At 34.8% G+C, this 21,796-nt stretch overlaps 1 protein-coding gene across 1 annotated transcript in view; it reads right to left on the reverse strand.

Moving 5' to 3' along the window:
* LOC150102046 (lissencephaly-1 homolog) overlaps positions 1-21,796 on the reverse strand; it is a 237,814-nt gene that overhangs the window by 58,615 nt on the left and 157,403 nt on the right. Inside the window, exons 10-11 of the mRNA XM_090400712.1 lie at positions 4,234-4,365; positions 209-310 (exon numbers count right to left, since the gene is read on the reverse strand). Coding sequence (XP_090256838.1) covers positions 209-310; positions 4,234-4,365 — 234 coding nt within the window. The remainder of the gene's footprint in view (positions 1-208; positions 311-4,233; positions 4,366-21,796) is intronic.

Consider the following 21,796-nt stretch of genomic DNA (forward strand, 5'->3'; position numbering starts at 1 on the left):
TATATATATCCTGGATTAGTTTATGCATTTTGTAGCAGACACATAGGCAAATGGTGCCAGTGCTTTTTTAAATTGTGGATGAATAAATCTTTTTTTTTTTTTTTTTTTTTTTTTTTTTTTTTGCTAACAGCTAAAAATTAAACTAACTACATTTCAACCTCACAATTTAGATATTTAAAACTAAATGCAATCATGTAAATAAACTTACCAAAGTGAAGAGACAGAGGCCAGTGCTGATATCCCACAGTTTCAGAGTTTTATCACGAGAGCCCGAGATTAAAAATGGCCCAGTTCTAGCACCACGCTTATTCTAAAAAAAAGGGACATGAAGAATTTAATGTCTACGATATTGTAAACACTGATCAAGGGATAACTGTGCATTATTCATTATGATACTAAGTTCACAAGTAGAGATCATTTAATCTAGACTAATTAAATTAGAGATATTTCAATTCACATACCATGAATCAACATCAGTGTATTACAACTGGAAATTAAAAATGAAACAATAATAAAAGTATATGCAAAATAGAATCTTCCCCTGTACGTGGCTGCGAGACAGCCAAGTAAAAACTGTTATCGTGTGTGATTTAAAAAAAAAAAAAAAAATTCAAGACAAGAGGTGTGAAAATGCGTTAGAGTACAAATGGTACTGCAGACAAGGAGGGATGCTATTCTCGATATACCTTCATTATTAATTTCCAACTCTGATACACTGATGATAGTTCACAATACATGAATTCAAATATCTGTAGTTTAATGAGTCAATTCTGGTGAACCAAAACTATTATAAATACACTTCTTTAGGAAAGATGTTGAGAAATTAGAATTTTTAACACTTTATGTGGCTCTATAATAATGACATTTTACATGAAGAAAGCATGTGTTATTAAATGACCAGAACTACTTAAATTTTCATCATATCAATCAAATTGGATCAAAATGGCCACCCTGCTGCCTGTCTCCTATTCTTTTTGGTTGCAATTCATCTGCTATCATCAGCAGTACTCTACCCCCATCTTATCTTCTCTATCTTCCCTGAAAATACTAAACTCTTCAACATTTAAACCCTATTTATTATGGATAGTGCAAATGTAAAATTTTGATGTAGCTTAATAATGCCAGAAAGCCTTACATCAATTTTTACAGAAGTCAAGCCTTGTAAGGATGTTATAAAAATAACCTGTATATCTGTATATAGTTAAAACAGTTTGTTAATGTAAATAATCCCATAGGGACTGTCTGTACTTGCTGCCATAAAACAGAAAATTTTAGAATGTATTGAAGAAAAGCAATACCTTGCCACCAGAAAACATTGTATGTTAGCTCCTTATAAGGATATATGAAAGTTGTTTGTGAATTCCACCTGTAAACACTCAAGGTCAGTGTCAGACAGACCAACAATCCTTTAATCCAAAATAGGATTAAAGGATTGTAGCGGAAGATCAAAGAAAGGGTCAGCGTCAAGGAAAGAACAAGGGATTGCACCGAAATATTCGGGATCCCATATCTTCGTGCAGGGATCCGAAAGAAGGTGAATAAAAGACATTGGCCGGAAGATCGAGTATCGGTTATCCATAGGTCGTCATCGGTTATCCACAGGTCGTCATCGGTACCCCAGCGGTTGTCCGTCGGATGTAAGCCATCGACGACGCGACTTCAGGAGAAGTCATACCACTGGTCTGAAATAAAGATGACAGAAGCCGGTCCACCAGGCAAAGCAATTGATCTAATGACAAACCTTCGCCGGGAGCTATCATCCGAACAAAGGAATTTGAGTGGGAAAGAATTGCTCCATTAGTTTAACGCGAACGCAAGTACTCCTCAAGCTGAAAATCTTCGCCTGAGTGACGGGAGGACAGCATCCCAACAGAAGCCGTCAATAAATCTATGGCCAGCGTAAAAAGGGAGAGAAAACCTGATACAGGAGGAAAAGGTCAGGACTCCAATCCGAAGCCAGGGAATGAGAATACACAGTGGGTAGCAGTCCTAAAGTGAGTTCGATTTTTTTCTTCAATTTTGTGAATTAAGGGAGAACTTTATTAGAGGACTGACTGTTAAGGTTAAACTGCTGAATCTGAGCAAAGGTAATGGTTGGGTGTAAAATGTTGAATAAGTAATAGAAGATTATGTGTGTAACAGTTTGTTAATGGTGTACTTTGCCTAGAGTATTATCCTAGTATCAGAGGGATCGAACTTTTATGTGTAAATGATATTCTTGTGTGTATAACAGATAAGGAGCAACAGTTTGTTAATAGTATAATTGCTTAGAATAGAAACTTGCTATTGGATAGGAGTGGATATTTATATGACATGATTATCATAAATTGAAAGGGAATCTTAACATAATTGTGCTATTTAGAGTTAAACTAAGCATTTTTTTTTTCTTTGATGAAATAATAGTGTAAATTGTTTTATGGTAAATAAATGTGTTGCTTAAATGTTAATAGAGTGTCACCTGATATTTAATTTTTCGATGCACTGTTCCGAAAAATATTAGAGCCTATTAGCGAGAACCCAGGAGAAAGGATAGTAAAGGATAGATAGTAGACCACGACTGCAGATATTAATTAATCAGGGGTAATTTGAATATAATGGGGAAACTACTGGATGCACTTACCACTTCTTATTAGAAAACGGACATCAGTGGCGCAGCTTATCAAATAAATTTTCTGGTGTTCAAGGAATAAGAAGGCATGTGTAGAAGGCAGTTAGAATAAGCAGAAAAGGAGTCATAGCATAAAGTAATATATATATATATAAGAAGGAATAGACTAACATTATAGAAGGCACCGAAATACCTAAAGAAAAGAAAGGTAAAGAATAAAAGGATAGATAAAAGCAGATACATTTATCTGCTTTTATCTATCCTTCCCCGTTTACACAACAACAGTTACATATTTTTAAAATGCTCATTATGTATGTATATAGTAACTTACTTATTTAAAAAAGTTATTTATGATTATGATACTGAATATTATTTGGACTTAACTTCTGCATGTTATGTCCCTCATTCCCACTTTTGGTCCCTCAAGAGGTGTGAAATTGTGCAAATGTTTTCCTTGCCTTACATCATTAAATGGCATGATTTTAAAGTATCTTTATTAATTTTTTTTTTTTTTTTTTTTTTAATTAACATGCTCATTGAAATTAAGCTGAGATGGACTACTGGTAGCTTTAAAAGAAAAATGTTTAGTTTTAATTTTGTATTTAAAAAAAAAAAAAAAAAACCAAGTTAGGAATTTTGCTAGATATTATGCAGCTGACAGCAGAAAATGATTTCTGTACCATCTGATATACAAAAGCAGACTAATGCTGACATAGAAGCATGACGTCATATCCTTTTCAGTCAAACTTTTTTTTTTTTTTTGACATTTCACTGTGGAATGGATATCAGATAATGTTTTTAGATGGCAGTTGATTTCCATTATCTAATGTTACACTAGTGCTAATTTGAGGTCTGAAGTAGCTTAAAAATTCCAGGTTGTATGATTTGGCCAATCCACAGTACTAACATACTTATAACCTTTTTTTACAAATAGAATTATTTAAAAAAGTATTTTATGAATCATATTACTTCTTTTCCAATTCATAAAAGGTCTCAGGCTGTTGGACTGACTCCCACCGTGTCTCGCCTGGGGGAGTCAGTCCAACAGTTTCAAATCTCTGGTTTAGGTATAATTAATGAGTGGATTGCATTCATATAGGAAGAAGAGGAAAGCATTCATTCAGTTGGGTCAAATACATAAAGCACTGCATGAATTTTGCTCAATCCACTTCTGTTGGATTCCAATAGAATGTTGCTGTGTGTCATGAAAAATATGCCATAATATCTTACAAATGTTTAACCTAAAACTTGAAGGGCTTGAATGTAATTTAAACATACTTAAAAAAATAAATAAATAAATAAATAAAAAATAAAACTCAAAACTCTTCAGCCTAAATTAGGAAAGCAAGCAGATGGGGATTAATAATAAAAACAAGCTGAGTGAACAATATAGATCTAAGAAGGTGTGGTCTGATTTTAGAGCAAAATCTGTTAAGAGTCCATGCTTGGAGAAACCAAGTCAGTTAAGATATTTCATTTGAAAGGAAAGGGAGGGGGGGGATTTACAACTTCAAAATTTTAAAAACAAATAAGTTTATGGAAAGCATGCAATCAGGAGTTATTATAAAAAATATAACTAACATTAAATAATTATCAACTCTGTAAGAATATATAAACAAACTTACATCAGCTCCAGCAGCCTTGTTAATAGGGCCTGTAGCAGACTCAGGTGCCCAGGCTATACATTCAACTACGTGATCATGTTCTCTCAACTCTAATTTACATTCTTTAGTAGCTACCACCCATACACGTACAGTCTGTAGAAAACAATAATTAATAACAATTGTAATGAATAAAAACAAAAATATTTTTTTCTGAAATTAACTTTTAGAGAAAACAAAAATATAATTTAGAAGTAATTTAAGAAATTAATGCCAGTAGGGATAGTATGTAACACTTGACAAGAAATTATATTCTTGTTTTCATTCAGTAAAACACCAAACAAAAATAACTTACTGAACTATTTCACTGTTTTCTGAAGATGCTGGTTAGAAATCCAAATTACAACTGTGGTAAAATACACATAGCAATAAAGCTGCCACAGAAATAATTAAAATTGTAACTGAAAAGTACAAGTCCTAATGTCCTATCAAGGATTCTTCCAGGAACTAGACAAAAATTAAATTTATTCTTTAGTCAGAAAAGTTCAACTGAAGTAACTTCATTTTTATCTAAACCCTTGACAGGACATTATTATTTCTGTTATAATTTTAATTTCTGCAAGTCATTTATTTTCTTTTGCTGTTTATACCATGAAGTACTTAAGCCTCACGTATACACCAACTTGTCTATAGAGAGCAGCTAACTTTATATAAAGTTACTTTTATATCCTAAAACATACAACTATATATATCCCCTTTGCTATTGGATCAGTTTCAATCTTTACTGACACTAATGTAAATAATGAGTGAGTGAAAGATGTAGCAAGTTCACCTAGTATAATCAAACAAAAAGAAAAAATTTATATAAGGATTTTTTTCATGCCTATGCAAATATCAATATTTCCAAAAGGTCTATCTCCCGCTAATGAGACTTCAATACAGATTATAATTTGGAAAGTGACCTTTGATGTGATACAAAGAGTAAGATGATATGAAGTCAACTGCTGTATGCAAGTAGACTTTTGCATATACTTCACATGCAAACTTGTTTGCTTGTGCTAGGTAAATACATATGAAAAGGATATAACTGCTTGACAAGCATTATATACATGATAATCCAGAGGAAAAACTTGCTACTTGTTATCATTTTAAGTAAAAGAATATTCTCAATGTAATTTTAAAATTATCAAAAAATTATCAGCATGGGGGAGGGGGGGGGGAGAGAAAGACAAGCACCATTATAACTTACTCACAATAAACTAATGAAGAACCTCAACTGAAACCCCATGCAATTCCAAGGAAATTCACTACAGCAAACTATTCATGAGGCTGTTAAAAATTTGCTATAGTGAGAGCAGACTGTATGGGAAGATTCTGAAAAAGTGAAAGCTGAAAAACAGTAAAATAACGCAGAGAATCAACAGAATATTTCCATACTAGAAGGTATTAAAAACCTTTAGAACTTGAAATGTATAAAAGGAAGCTAAAGAAGAAGAAGATATTCATTGGAAATGTCATGCACGCATAATGGATGAAAAACTTGCTAAATAGTAATGTTTTATACATAATTGAAGGGATAGATTAAGATATTGTTGGGGGGGGGGGGGGGGGGGATGTCCCAAAGTCAAGTCAAGCAGTAGATGTCAGTTGGTGGATTGAGTAGCAGAGATAGAGTTGTAGAGGGGGGGGTGCCCTCCCTCGATGAGTCTTTGGACTCCCTGGAGGTGTCTAATAATAATATTACACTAAAACAATAACTGACTGAAATAGCAGTAATCCTTCCCCAGATTTTTTTTTTGCTTTGGTTCAAAAGGTACCAACCCATGCTGTCTCTATCATTTCCCAAATTCTGATAACCAGACAGATCTTGCTGTAGAAGTTTTTTTCCCCCCCTCTCTGGCCTGGTTGGCCGAGTGGAGAAGTTATGGTTAGTTGTAACTGGTGGAGACAGTTGTAAAGTAGGTACCTTCCCTCGAATGAGTCTTTGGACTCCATGGGGAAGTGTCACGTAATAATAATAAATAATTAAATATGCCAAGAAATTATATTCTTGTTTAATCCTTTATCCAAGTGTAAGCAAACAAAGTTTATATGTGAAGTTTCTTCACAACTAGGCTACTACTTGTATATGAAAGCTAACTACTTCACATTAATTGCCTTAGTATCCCATAACGAAAAGCACACATTCTTTCAGGTGTGTATAAAGCTATTGTGTATAAAAGCATTATGGAAGGGTCACTATCCAGACAGTTTTTGACCTTTATTGAGGTACTGTTAAGGTGCACAGGGATCACTCTAAATCTCGCTGAGTGGCCCAAAAGAATCACTCTTAAACTCAAACTCTCATTGGGTTCTACTCAATGACAAACAGAAACCTGGCTCCAACAGAACTGCTCTACTCTTCAGAATCAAGCCCACAGACTAACATTATTAAATTGTCATCAGTGGGAGCCAGACTGAGAAGAGATACAAAGGATGAAGTAACATAGAAGTCATATATATCCATAAACAAGTAGTAAAAAGGTGTAAAACCTTATTAAAATACTCTGAATTAGAACTAAATGTAGAAAGTTTTTCACTTGATCATAAATTAAGATAACCTGGTCATGAAGATACTTCAAGAGCAACACTTTATTTCCTTACATTTGGATTAAACAAGAATATAATCACTAGGCATTTTTAATTTAATCACACCAGCTTTTTCAAATACTTATCTCTGAAGATTGAATTTCTGCATCTGCAGTCAAAATATCCAAACAGTGAGTTCATCTTCCTATGGGACTTCAATGTCCACAACTCAAGCAGGTCAAGATACTGAGGGATTTACCATCAGCAATGATGCAACACAGATAGTCCATCTTCCTACCAGAATACCAGTATGATCTCGCCATCTTGCCAACACTCCTGACTTTTTCCTAACAAGCTCCCATTCCAAATACACAGTGAATATCAATTCTCCTCTCAGTAACCCAGCCCACAAGAATTTATCAGCATCTAAAAAACTAGGCATTTTCTTCTGCTCAAAATGCTAATTTTAACCAACTTAGTTACTAAGTCTAAACAAATCCCAAACCCATTATCACTAATATCATAATTATCCTGTACACCTCCTGAAGGTACATATTAGGAATTTGATAATGATCTATCTTTAGAATGCTACTCAACACATCTGGAGTGGTGCACTTAAAATTCTCCATGCTGTCCACAGGAGAGCAATTCAGCTCACAGATAATCCTTCCTCTAGACCAGCAATTTTTCTCACCAATGTGCTGTGAGATTTGTGAAAACAAATTGGGTTCTACTCAATGACAAACAGAAACCTGGCTCCAACAGAACTGCTCTACTCTTCAGAATCAAGCCCACAGACTAACATTATTAAATTGTCATCAGTGGGAGCCAGACTGAGAAGAGATACAAAGGATGAAGTAACATAGAAGTCATATATATCCATAAACAAGTAGTTTATGGATATATATCCATAAAATAAATTAATTGTCGTAATTTGCGCATGTATTTATTAGTGTCTGGTCTTCCATTCACACCTGAAGCTCCCTTATTTATATTTTAAAACTTACGGTTGGTGAATCGGTTTAAAATTGTGCATTAATTAGCTTTAATCTTTTGATAAGTGTTTACAAATAACTTTGATTCTCTTATTTTTAAGGTAACTGGTAAGAGTTCTTTAATTATTATTTTTTTTTAAATTCAGTTAATTTTATTCAATAGTATTCCTTTAACATGGATAAATTTGTAATAAGAAACGAAAATTTGAAGACAATGAAGCTAGTACATCGAGAGAATAAAAAGAAAGAAGTGAAGCTAGTTTTGCCCAGAACATTCGCAGCTGATACCATATCTAGTACTGGTTCTTCTAAAACTAAATAAAAAATGAACATTCACTATTAAGACAAAAATTATTTGTCATTTGGCTTTATTTCCAGGCAAGAAGATCTGCCATGTCCTACATGCATAGTTGTGGCAAAAAATTAGCAAACAATGCTATGGTTCCAAGTAAATTGAAAAAACGTTTACAATGTAAACATTCTCACTTGAGTGAAAAACCGGCTGAATATTTTAAGACTTGTACCGGATAAAACTATTCAAGCAAAACGATGGACTAAATTGGTAACTGTGTCCGAAAAAGCCCATGAAGCCAGTTATGCAATCGCAAAAATTGTTACTAAAAAAATTAAATCTCACACAATTGCAGAATCTTTAATTCTGCCAGCATGCTGTAAAATTGTTAATATCATTTATTCAAATGAAGTGGATATTGAATCCAACATTATTTCAAAGCCGAATAGAGAAACTACAAGTTAATATCATGTTTGGCGAGAAATATGAAAAGGAGATTTCAAAAATTCCTATGTTAGATAACACCATTTATCGATGTATTCAGGATTTGGCCAAAGATGTTGAGTTGCAAATGGTATCTCAATTAAAGAAGCAGATATTTGATATTCAGTTGGATGAATCAACTGGTAAAGCTCAACTTCTAGCCTTCAGTAGATTTATTTATAAGGAAGATGTTATAAAACAGTTTTTATTTTGTCGACCACTCCCGGAAACAACAAAGGGCCAAGATATTTTTGATGTTCTTGATAATTACTTTAATTGCCATAACTTGTCTTGGGATTCTTGCATCAGTATTTGCACGGATGGTGCCAGCTCGATGCCAGGAAATGTAAGAGGATTTGTTACACTGGCTCAAAATAAGAATCCTAGAATTATTTTTACACATTGTTTTCTCCACAGAGAAGTACTAGCATCAAAACCATTGGTACGCAAGCTTAAAAAAGTACTAGATGAGACTATCAAAACTGTCAATTATATAAAAGCCAAGCTGTTACAATCGAGAATGTTTGTAGCACTATCTCCTCAATGGAAGCATCTCACATGCAGTTGTTAATACATACAGAAGTGAGAGGGTTATCTTGTGGACAAGTTTTATCAAGATTTTATGAACTAAAAGAGGAAATTCTAATTTTTTTGACAACTCAACAATCTGAGTTATCAGATTTCCTTAGCAAAGAGCTCTGGTACGGTAAGGTTGCATTTCTTGCTGATTTATTTCAATCTATGCAGGGAGACTGAAAACATTCTTACTTCCACTGACAAAATTAACACATTCAAGGAAAAACTAATGCTTTGGGAAGAAAGAATCAGAAAAGAAAATGCAGTAAATATGTTTGAACTAACAAAAAAGTGCAAACTGAATGAAAATCTAATAGATCTAATTTTACAAACCTTAAGATTACTAAATACAAATATTGAAAAATATTTTCCCTCACTTAACATATCATCCTTCGATTGGATAACAGATCTGTTTGCTTAAGCAAGTGTAAATTGGGAAATTTAAAGAATATAGAAAAGGACAAATTAACAGATATAAGAAATGGCAGAGGTTTAAAAAACTAAAACATTCAACAATGGATACTACTTCATTTTGGTTATCTCTAAGAAGTGAATTTCCTAATATTACCAAAAAAGCAATAGAGGTACTTCTTCCATTCTTCATGTCATGTTTGTGCGAATCAAGCTTTTCCGCAATGATTATTATTAAGAACAAAAATAGATCGTGGCTGGAAGCATTGGAAGATTAAATCATCTTCCAATGATTCCAGCCGTGATCTATTTACTCTTAAATCAGAGTATGCATATCTAAAATTCGACCTCGCACGGAGGACATTCAAATAACATCAAGCTCAGATATCTCATGAAAATTAACTGCAAGTATGTACACCCTCTGAACAAAAAGAAACCGAACTTTTGATAGAAAATAACACACAGGCCAATTATAATTATTCAAATCATTTATTTCAATCAATATACTCTCCCTCAACTTTGATACAGTGTTTGGCATGGTCAATTAATTCGTTAAATGAGTTTTTTTGTATCGGTTTTTGGGATACTGTTGAGGGTCGTGGTTACCGCTGCTTGAACATTTTCAATGGTGTCATATTGCTTTCTTTTCATCGGCAAATGAAGTTGGGGGAAGAGAAAGAAGTTACAGGGTATTAAATCAGGTGAATACAGTGAGTGATCCAACACACAAACTTGGTTTTTGCTCAAAAACTGCCTCACAATATCCGAACGATAAGATGGTGTATTACTGTGCAAACATGACCAGCTGCCTGCATCACGATATTGATGCTGCATGCGACAAATTCTCGCTATCAATCGCTTCAAAACTTCGAGATAAAACTCACCACTGACAGTTTGGCCAGGCAGAATGAATTCTTTGTGGATAATGCCCTTGGAATCATAGAACCAAATCAGCATTGCCTTACTTTTGACCTCTCCAAGCAACTTTATTTTGGATGCCCCTCTTCCGGTAGTCTCCACTCAGCACTCTGGTGCTTTGTTTCGGGCTCATATTCAAAACACCACGTTTTGTCACCAGTAACAATCGTTTCAAGGAAGTTTAGTCCTTACAAGAGGTTTTAATGAGGTTCTTGCAGTGTTCAATTCAATACATTTTTTGATCGTCAGTCAACTTGTGGGGACCAAATCACGAATTCAATTTACGAAGGCTCAAACTCTCGGTCAAAATGTTGGGCACAGTTGATTTTGGAATCCCAAATTCATCTTCAGTCAATCTCACAAACGATTCTGGGTTTTCTTTGATGAATCATGCTCTTTTTGGATGTTCACTCCGTTCAGTCCAATTTTTGGACTGCCCGGATTTGTCGTCCTCAAGCATCTCAGGACCACTTTGAAATCACTTAAACCACTCGTAAACTTGAGTATGGGATAAGCATTCATCAGTGTATGCTTTTTGAAGCATTCGATGCGTTTTGGTAAAACTTTTACCAAGTTTAACAGGACGCGTAACATTACACACATGGAGCGTGTTGTGTTAGCCACTGTTTATGAGACACGTTCTGTAGTTTTGAGCGAAATTAAATTCTGGCAGACTGAGTGATTTTATTAAGGTTTTCCATGTCAGCTATTATCATTCTCTGTTTTCTGTTAGGATTTTCTCCAGAACAGAGGACTACAACGGCTTCCTTGAATTTCTACAATGGAAATCTTCTTCTAGGTAAGGCATGGAGCTGCTATCCCAATCAATGGTATGGTTAGTAATCGCGAAACGATGAGCTAGACCTGAGTTGTCTGTTCTGTTGTTATTAACATCTCCTATATGTTCTTTTTTTTTTTTTCAGATTTTGAGGCTTCTCGACGTCTGTCCTATATAGTTTAGACCACAAGCACATGGGATGTTGTACTCCAGCATGTTTGAAAAAAGCATTAATGTCTTTTGGCGATCTTAAAACGTGATAGACAGTCTTCACCAGTTTGAACGCAACTCAGATGTTGAAAGTATTAAAAAGTTTTGTGATCTTTTGGGACACTGTACATGCATAAGGAATAATTATGGATGAACTGTATTGAGTGATGGTAGGTTGTTGTTGTGGGGGTTTCTATGAAGAATCTTGATTAAATTCCTTGGATAGCTACTTTTTATTAATGTCTGATATATGAGTAATTTCATCATAGAGTTCTTTTTATTCTGAGATGATGTTGATGGTTCTATTTTTGAGTGTATGTGTTATGCTGAGCTTCTGGGAAATATGGCGAGTTGATTTGAAATGAAGGTAGTATCCAGTGTGTGTGTGTGTGTGTGTGTGTGTGTGTGTGTGTGTGTGTTGGTTTGCAGTAGACTGTTAGTTTGATATGTCGATCTGCTAGTTTCTTGATTAGGGTATCCAAAAATGGTAGTTGATTATCTTTTTCCAGTTCCAAATGAAATTGACTATGGGCAGTTCCCTTTCGCCAACCTGTGCAGATCTGTTCATGGAAAAGCTAGAAACAGACACCCTCTCAAAATCAGACCCAAAACCTTTAGTGTGGTGGAGGTATGTAGACGATGTCGTCATAATTTGGAGGGACACAAAAACAGCTCTTTTGGACTTTTTAACGAAAATTAATTCTTTTCATCAAAAAATACAATTCACTTTGAAACTGGAAAAAGATAATCAACTACCATTTTTGGATACCCTAATCAAGAAACTAGCAGATGGGCATATCAAACTAACAGTCTACCAGAAACCAACACACACTGGATGCTACCTTTATTTCAAATCAATCACCATATTTCCCAGAAGCTCAGCATAACACATATGCTCAAAAATAAAAATAAGAATATCATCTCAGAAGAAAAAGAACTTTATGATGAAATTACTCATATATCAGAGACATTAATAAAAAATGGCTATCCAAGGATTTAATCAATAAGATTCTTCATAGAAACTCCCCACAGCAACAACCTACATCATTCAATAGAGTTCATTCATAATTATTCTGTATGCAAGTACAGTGTCCGAAAAGATTGCAAAACTTTTTAAACCTTTCAACATCAGGAGTTGCGTTCAAACCGGTCAAGAATGTCTGTCACATTTTAAGATTGCCAAAAGACATTAATGCTTTTTTCAAACATGCTGGAGTGTACAACATCCCATGTGCTTGTGGTCTAAACTATACAGGAGAGACGTCGAGAAGCCTCGAAATCCGAAAAAAAAAAAGAACATATAGGAGATGTTAACAACAACAGAACAGACAACTCAGGTTTAGCCCATCATTTCGTGATTACTAACCATACCACTGACTGGGATAGCAGCTCCATGCCTTACCTAGAAAAAGATTTCTGCTGCAGAAATTTCAAGGAAGCCGTTGTAGTCCTCAGTTATGGAGAAAATCTTAACAGAAACCAGGGAATGATAATAGCTGACATATGGAAAACCTTAATAAGATCACTCAGTCTGCCAGAATTTAATTTCGCTCAAAACTACAGAATGTGCTCTCGTAACAGTGACTAACACAACATGCTCCACGTGTGTAATGTTTTGAAAATAATTTTGAGTATTGTTTTTCTTACTCAAAATGTCAAAAATATAGTTTAAATTTTTTTTTGGAGTAAAAAGGATAAGTAATTACTATTATTAATATCTTGTGTGTGTAAATCAATCAAAATTATGCTTATTTTTAGCCAGATCTTCAAAAAAATTAAAAAAATATATTTTTAGTGTGCTGCAGAATTTTAATAAGTAGTCTAGGTGTGCCATATTATGAAAAAGGTTGAAAATCACTGCTCTAGACTTATTTCAACTCTAATCGCAGATGCAATGTTTAAACTCTGTGTCTATTCTACATGTACTTTTGTGTCCACTGAACTGATAGCAATCATGCTTCCACTTTCTGTAGAGCCTTTTAAAACAATCCTGTGGAACAGCCTTCCTCATGAAGTATTTTCAAACAACTACAACCAGGAACTCTTCAAGAAAAATGTCAATAAACTTCTTTCTCAATCCTCATCTGTCACACACAACACTGATAGGCTTATAGGTTCTTCTTCATGTGTATGGGAGACTGATATTAAAAAGGTTAGGAATACTTTGCAAAGCATAAGCCGATTCCTAGAGTGATTATCACTTTTCAATCAGTCTTTTTAAAGGCAATAGTCACTCTGTAGAATATCTGCTATTTAGCAACATCAGATTCTTACATTTTTTTTTAATTTAGCAACAGTAATTTTTTTTATATCAATTTCATACACGAGAGGTTGAAGAACCTAAGTTCTTCCTCTTCTCTCCTATAGAGGGGAGAACACAAAGAAATAATTGTTGGAATAAAATTAATTTTTTTTTTTTTTTACTTCTGTGTTGTGAATACCCATTAAACCTCTTTAGTAACAGACCACACAACCTGATTCAAGTTTCTATCATTTTAGAACAAACTACACCCAGTCATTCTCAGTCTCATATCCTCTAGCATCACAATGGTGACAAATGGTATGATGCCCTCTAGGACTTCTACTCTTCCATGGTCTGATTTAGTGATTTAGTTTTTCTTCTTCTTCTGATAAAAAACTACTCAGACCAAACAAATAATTCTGACAGAAATGAAGGTATTCATCCCTCTCCATCCAAAATTGGAGATCAATATCCAAGACTTTGTTCTCCAACTATGAAAAAATATTAGCTTTTTATGAATGGCTTGAGACAAAAAGTTCAGCATCACACTCAGACTACATTGCAGCTCAAACAACTGCAAAAATCTAAATCTGAATTTGAAAGGTCAAATGACATAAACTTGCCTCCTGTTCTAATGGCAGTCAAGCCTTCTGGTACCTAGCCAAGGAAACTGGGTACAACTTATTTCCACCACTCTCATGTTAAACAAAAATTCTAAGGAAATATGACCTTATAACCAGTTACAGACCACATAAGAAATTGGCATCTCTTATCCACTCCACCAAAGACTGGCCACATCCATTAGACCTACCAGGAGTATACCATCCATTGCAGTTACAAACTGTCCTACTACAGCCAAACAGGTAGGACAGCCAATATTAGTGTATCCGAACACAAGGACTACATCCAGTTCCACCAATACAGCCACCCAGGACTTGCTGACCATGCTTTGGACACCCACAACAGGATATGATGGAAGGTCACACTATTGTTGTGTCCCAATTCACGATTATTAGGCTTTCAACTATCCTTACATGTGAAACTCTACTTGTCTTTATCCAAATCTTATCTATACACGAGATATCATCCAAATACAAATATTCAAGCTTCTTCTCCCCTTAGTGTCCCGAAATATTTATTTTATACTGCGCCTTTCAGGACATTTAGTTTAAGATATAAAATTCAAAAACAGGGAGCAATTACCAAAATATGTCTGAGTGTGAAACTAATATGCAGTCGTGACCTTTATCTCGTAACTTAACAAAATCCCCCCCCCCCCCCGTGTGATTAGGTTCGTACGTTGTTACAAGTGGTGCATTGAGCGGCAATCTCAGACAACTGTATTTTCAAGGAACAAAAGGTTTATTGAACTCTTAAACATGATACAATTCATTCTTTATCAAATAAAATTCAATTCAATACTAAGAATATATAATACAAATTAACACTAGCTAAACACAAGTATTAGGTTAAGATTCTATATAAGAATTGTGATCATATCGCCGTAACAGATTCTATACATACAAACATGTATAATTCTAGAACTAGTTGACCTTTTTTGTCTAACCTCTTACTGATCTGATCACGCTATAATTCTGTATTTTCTAGGACATATATATATTCAGTTACTCTAATTTTCTTACTAAGACAATATGGATTAAATTTATCCTTTTTGCTGAGCTAATACACACTTTTGACCCTTAAAACTCTCTTAAATAAAATACAATGTACATGCATAAATCTCTAGGCACATGAATACTTATTAATGTATAGTAACAAGCTCATTTTCATTCTAGGCTGATATGTACTAAAGTCCTAGTATAATTCGCATTAATTCCTTCAACTGTTTTCAGTAATTGAACAATGATTAGAGTTACATATGATTTGAATTGACACGAGTTTTTACAGTACCTTTTGACTTGGGTCTTCTACACTGGTCTCTACCTTTTTCCAATTTTTACCTTCCTAGAACGAACTCTTCTATAACTTATCACTCTTAAGTTCTTTTGGCACTAAGATGGGCTTTCACAATCTTTACCATACATGCTTCAATTAAGGACATACATAGGATCATCTGTTCTATGGCTGTGAAACTCATCACATGGGCACTGGCTTCTTTACAGATTTTTCCTTCTCTCGTTACGATCACTGGATGACGAAACACACTGACATTATCTTCTTTCTTTTTAACTAAATGGCATCCCTCATTTCTTACAATAGGAACACAGAATCGAAATCCCGCACACTTTGTTTCCTTATTGTATCGGACGGAGAAAACTCCTAACCAGTCACTCAGGAAAATTGCGTGAAACTATACGAAGACTCGTGAAGAAAAACTCTGAGGGAAAAAGCCTCGTTGGGGGGCCTAACCCTTTTATACGATGATCCCTACCAGCACCTTCTTCAATTTTTTTCTTCCAAATTAGAGTACCGTTTTTCTGTCAAAACATCATGCAGTCCGTGTGCATGCGACTAACACCTGAAGAAGTCTCAATTCGGGAATTATGACCTTGAGCTTTGGTTTTTGTTTAAGCTAACCTCTATGTCATCTATGTTAAATTAATCCCCTTTACAAAATTTTCTAAGAATTAACTCGAATCTTTAATCTCTTATTTCAAGTGCAAATCCTATGACTAATCTTCTTTGCTTTACTTAACCTTATTTTATCATATCACAACTGTAATAAAATTCTCTTCTTTTTTTTATTTAATTCAACAAACAATTTCAGCTATATTTTTCACTTGGATGCAAGCATATTTTTCTTTCTTTTAATTTTTTTTTTTTTGCATTCATTACTTTCAAAGGCTCTTAACGATATCTGCTTAGGAACAAGCTTGCTTACTTAGTTATCTATACAGGGTTTTTATTTCTTTTCTTGTTACATCATGATAACTGAAATTTTCACATTCTTAAGTTATCAGGGTGTAACACTATTACACTGCAGCAAATACAAGTATGAAAGACTATTCATCGAATCTGCCTCAGCCCTGAAAAACTTTCCAAATCTCCACAAATCTGGGTGCATGAGACTGCCCCAAATTTGTGAAGCATACATTTTAAGACAGTCAGCCCAACTCCGACAACCCAATTTAGCCCCCTATTTAGGACTCTAGGTCCGACTTCGGCTACCTTTATTCAGCCTCATTTGTCAGTGTTAGTGCCTATGTGCACATATCATTGTCTTTTGTGATCCCTAATGATGGCAATGTAACAATTCCGAAATATAGGATTCCATTAATTAGTTTTTTATAATTAATATTCTAACATACATTGTCATTTCATGAAAAATTAAAAACAATAGTACTGGATATCAAAACTTCGGTAAACATTTGGATAAAAACAGCATAGCAAGTGTTGTAAAAATGAAATTAAACACTTGAATTGATGAACATGCATGATATGAAGACTCGAGCACTCTGATGTCTATGGTACACTTTCTTTGTTCTTTTTCTCTCATCCACAGTTCTCCAAAGAGCAACTAGTAAATTGCATGAACTGCTACACAAAGACTGCCTACTTAGCTAATTTTCTCTTATAATCTGATATGGCCTTTCTTACCATACTAGTCACTCTTCTTGCTTGCACTTTTGTAGTGCTCATAAGTATTCTGATCACCTTTCCTTTATATTCCCATCATAGTGTTTTTCTTTTTTTGCAGCTCTTGCTTTATATCTCTACTCATCCACTTAATCTTCAGTTGGTTTATCCTTCTGACCTTGGGTATGCAGTCTAATACTGCTTCTTTCATACAATCGCTACCACTACCCATGCACTACTGACATTCTTTCCTTTTTGCTTATCAAGCCATAGCATTGCTCCAAGATACCTAAAGAATTCAGCATGGGTTAGTAAAAGAACAATCCTAAAGAATCCTTTGTCCATCAATCCAATCCTGTATTCTACCTCTCTAATACCTTGACTACAGCTGTGGCCAAGGTATTAGAGTGGTACTATTTTGCCTTATTCACAGCAAGACTTTCATTAAATAACCAGATCAAGTTCATAGCTAACTGTTGTGCACACACATTCCTTAAAAATACATGGTGATATGTCATCTATTCCAACAGTCTTATTAGCATCTAACTCAATCAACACCTGATATACCTCTGATTTCCTCTCCAATTCTGCCGTTAAAAATCATCTGATTGAAACAAACTAAAATCTTCTGCTTTAGCAACAACTGTTCCAACAGAAACTGTCAGGTCAGGTGGATCAAATCTCTTCAGTTCTTTTCTATCCTCCCAAATCCTTCCTTCATGAATGCTGTGCAAGTTGAGGTTTCTCTTTTCTAGGTCCTCTCTTATCTGGTCTCTCCACCTTTTCCATAGGTCTTCTTGGTCTCTTCCCTTTACATTCTTCTTGGTATTCTAAGTTCATTCTTGGTCTTTTCTCCTTATATTCCACTTGGTATTATTTCTAAGTTCATTGTAATCAAATCTGTAGTTTGCACCAAAGTGAAATAACATCACAAATTTGAATGGGGTTTCTAAACACTAAATTTCAATCCGCTTCATCTTACCAATACAGAATTATTACTATGCAAGGTATGACAATTAAATTCCTGGAATGGCTTTGTATTATTGTGCTTATGCAAATCAGGCAGAACTATGTGACTGTGTATGTTTAGACTGTCTGTGGTACTGCACTACTGACATTTTTTCCTTGTAGCTTCTCAAGCCATATCACTGCTCTATAGCACTATAGATTTGACAACAATCTGTGCTATTTATTGCCTTGAAAACAAATGTCAACAGTAGTTGACAAGCTGTGATAGAAACTGCATGCGTGTTTGTTGCTGTCAATGGAAAACAGAGTAAATGGAATTTAGAACAGTGCATTAACATCAAATTATGAGGAAAGTTAGGCAAACATGCAACTAAACTCTGGAAATGTTAAGAGTGGTTTATTGTGATTATATCTTGAAAAAGTCAAGTATGTTTCAGTGGCATAAGAGGTTTAAAGAAGGATAGGAAGATGTGAGATGATAACGAAAGAAATGGGCAACCCCATGAGATAAATACTTACTAAATTGATTAAATTATTCGGCCTATATTTTGCCTTGGTTATCAAGGCATCTTCATGAGCACAAGAAAATACAACTAAACATATGAACACAAGCACACTAGCAGGAATATGCAAACACAACATTAAAGGCAGGATCCAACAGTTCTAACTGGCACCCTCTACATGTGCAATGATGGAATCCTGTTGTTGGAAACATTCTTAGCGTATCTCAACAGCTAACACCCAAGAATGTTTCACCACTGAAAAGAAAAACAATAATTGTATGCCCTTTCTTGACACACACTAGTCACTTGACTACCCAACAGATCCTTTTCTGTCTACAGAAAACCTACCCACACTGGAAGGTACATCAATTGCCTATCACATCACTCCTTCAGCAAAACAGTATTATCAAAACACCATATTGCAGGGATGGGGGAGAGGGCCTAGCAGGTTGAGATAGAACCAATTGCTTTGACCACACTAGTTGCACCACAGAAATTAACTACATCTGAGACTTTTTTAGCCAGTAGCTTTCCCCTTCACAAATTAACAGAACTCTTGGCCCATTCCCCACCCAAAATTCAGATCACTATATCCAACAGAATAAAACCTTCCATTTATACAGAAGCAGATATAAATCAGAGAAACTATTGCTAAAATTGCCACAACATTACATCTGTTGATGAACAGATGTAATGTTGTGGCATGCCAAATCTTATTGGCTGCCTCGCATTACCAAAAACTTGGGAGATTATCACCTTGAGACCTTCAGCAAGATTCCATTATAACTGGTGATGTGATGGAATCTTGTGATGGGTACTAGCCTTTTGCAGAATGAGTGTCAAAAGACCCCTGCTATTCACACTCAGTTTGTGTTTACCTTCCTGCTAGTGTGCAAGTGCTTAGTTGTATTTCTCTGTGCACATGAAGATGCAAAATGTTGGTGGAATAATTTATTAGCTAAATAAATTTCATAAATAATTATCATCTCTGGATGCATGTTTTTTCCACTAAACATCACCATGAATAGATGGGAAAGAGTGTGGCAATTAGTTTGGGCTGAAAGATGATTAAGTGTATGGTTAATGAGAGAAGAATTATACAGAGAACCAGTGAAGTAGATGATGTATGATTTGAGAATAAGAAAAATTTCTGCAAATTTTGCAAACAAGATTAAAGTAGCAGAAGCACATCTTTTTAACAATCTTAAGATCTTTCTTAAGTTTGTTAAAAATTTCTTAAATTGTTAAGATCTTTCTTAATAATTTTTTGATAGTTATTACTGGTGGTGAAACTTTATACTTTCAGTACAACCCTGAAACATATGCAATAAAAAACATCTTCACCAAGACCAAAAAAAGGCACAAATGTCATCACCACAGATCAAGACAATGTTTGTTTGTTTTTTTTTCAATCCTAAGTTTACTTAGAATTCATTGTTTGTTTGTTTTTTCCTTAATAAATTCAAAGTAAACTTATTATTATTTAACATTATTATTTAGGGGGTGCTTAAGGGTCAAAGCTGTATAACTGAGAGGAGACCTCCACACAGCCTTTAAAGGAATGCGGAGAACCGACCAGGGCTTCTGACCTAATGTCCAATCCTCACCTTCTCGTGGTGCACCCTGTTGGGTATCTACTTTGATACTGAACGAACAAGGATGGGCTGGCAATTTGGGATTTAGCCGACCAAATTGTATTCTTATTGGTTAAACCAAAATAAAAAATGATGGTACAACATGACAAAATTTCATGCCGGCTGGGGCGTCGCCCGGTTAAACAAGGCCCCCGTTGTTTTCGCAAGGGAACTAGGGCGAACAGCAAAAAGTCAGCTACTGGAACAAATCTGAAAACAAACCCCAACTCAACATCACCAGAGTTAAAGATCGGTACTATCAACGTAAGAAGCCTGAATGGCAAAGAAATGGAGCTAGCTGAGGAATTAGATAAGTACCAGATCGACATAATAGGGGTGACTGAAACAAAAAAGACCAAAACTGGTGAGATCTTTCTGAGCAATAAATACAAAATGTTATATTCAGGCAATGACAATCAAGGAAAAGAAGGAGTAGCCATAGTATTCAACACAAAATATGAGGATAATCTTCTTGAATGGCAGTCAGTTTCAAGTAGAGTAATGTGGGCAAATATGAGAATGGAGAACTGGACAATGAGATTTATTTGTGTCTATGGTCCCACAGAAGGTTCTACTAAGGTAGAAGTGGAGGAATTTTTTGAAGCTTTAGAAAAAGCAACTGACACAATGAAAAAGGAAAAGTTGGTCCTTGATGGGGATCTAAATAGCAGAGTAGGAAATGATTGTGAGACATATAAAAATATTTTGGGAAAATTTGGAGAAAAGAGCAAAGCTAATAATAATGGCAAATATCTGTTGGATTTCTGCTCAGGACATGGACTGGTTATTACCAACACCATGTTCCAACATAAAAATGTGCACAAATTCACATGGAGAGAAGATGCAAGGAATAAGAAAAGTCTCATTGACTATATTATTGTTGATAGTGATGTTTTCTCCCTGGTGCAGGACACCAGAGTGTACAGAGGATTTGAAATTGGAAGCGATCACTATTTAGTCTTGAGCAGGATAAAATTGAATTTCATATTGAAAAGAATAACACGTAAGAAAGTTTTAAAGCAAATAAAAGTTGAGCAACTCTCAGATGTGAACTGTAGACTAAAATACACAAAGACTATTGAAGAAAAAATGAAAGAGTTTGAGAACAGGAATCAAACCTTGGAGATTCAGTGGCAAACTCTGAAGAAAACATTGATTGATTCTGCCAGAGAGGCATGTGGTGAGGTTGTGTAAGTCAGCTTTTACTCTTACAGAATACAGAGACAAATGCAAGAATGCTAAACAGTGTGTAAAACTAGCTAAACAAAAGTCATGGGAGGACTTTGGCAAGAATATAGAAAATAAATATCAAGAAGGTGACAAAATATTCTGGAGGTTGTTGAAGAAGCTTAGGAATGGAGGAAAGAGTGCTGTAAAAGGAGTTAGAGATGATAAAGGTGACATGAAAACAAGAGAAAAAGATATCCTTGAAGTATGGAGTAATTACTTTGAAAAACTGCTAAATGAAACA

Source organism: Typopeltis vanoorti, chromosome 11 (assembly GCF_054136105.1).
Source record: "Typopeltis vanoorti isolate ZY-2024b chromosome 11, IOZ_Tvanoo_1.0, whole genome shotgun sequence".
NCBI classification, from domain to species: Eukaryota; Metazoa; Arthropoda; class Arachnida; order Uropygi; family Thelyphonidae; genus Typopeltis; species Typopeltis vanoorti.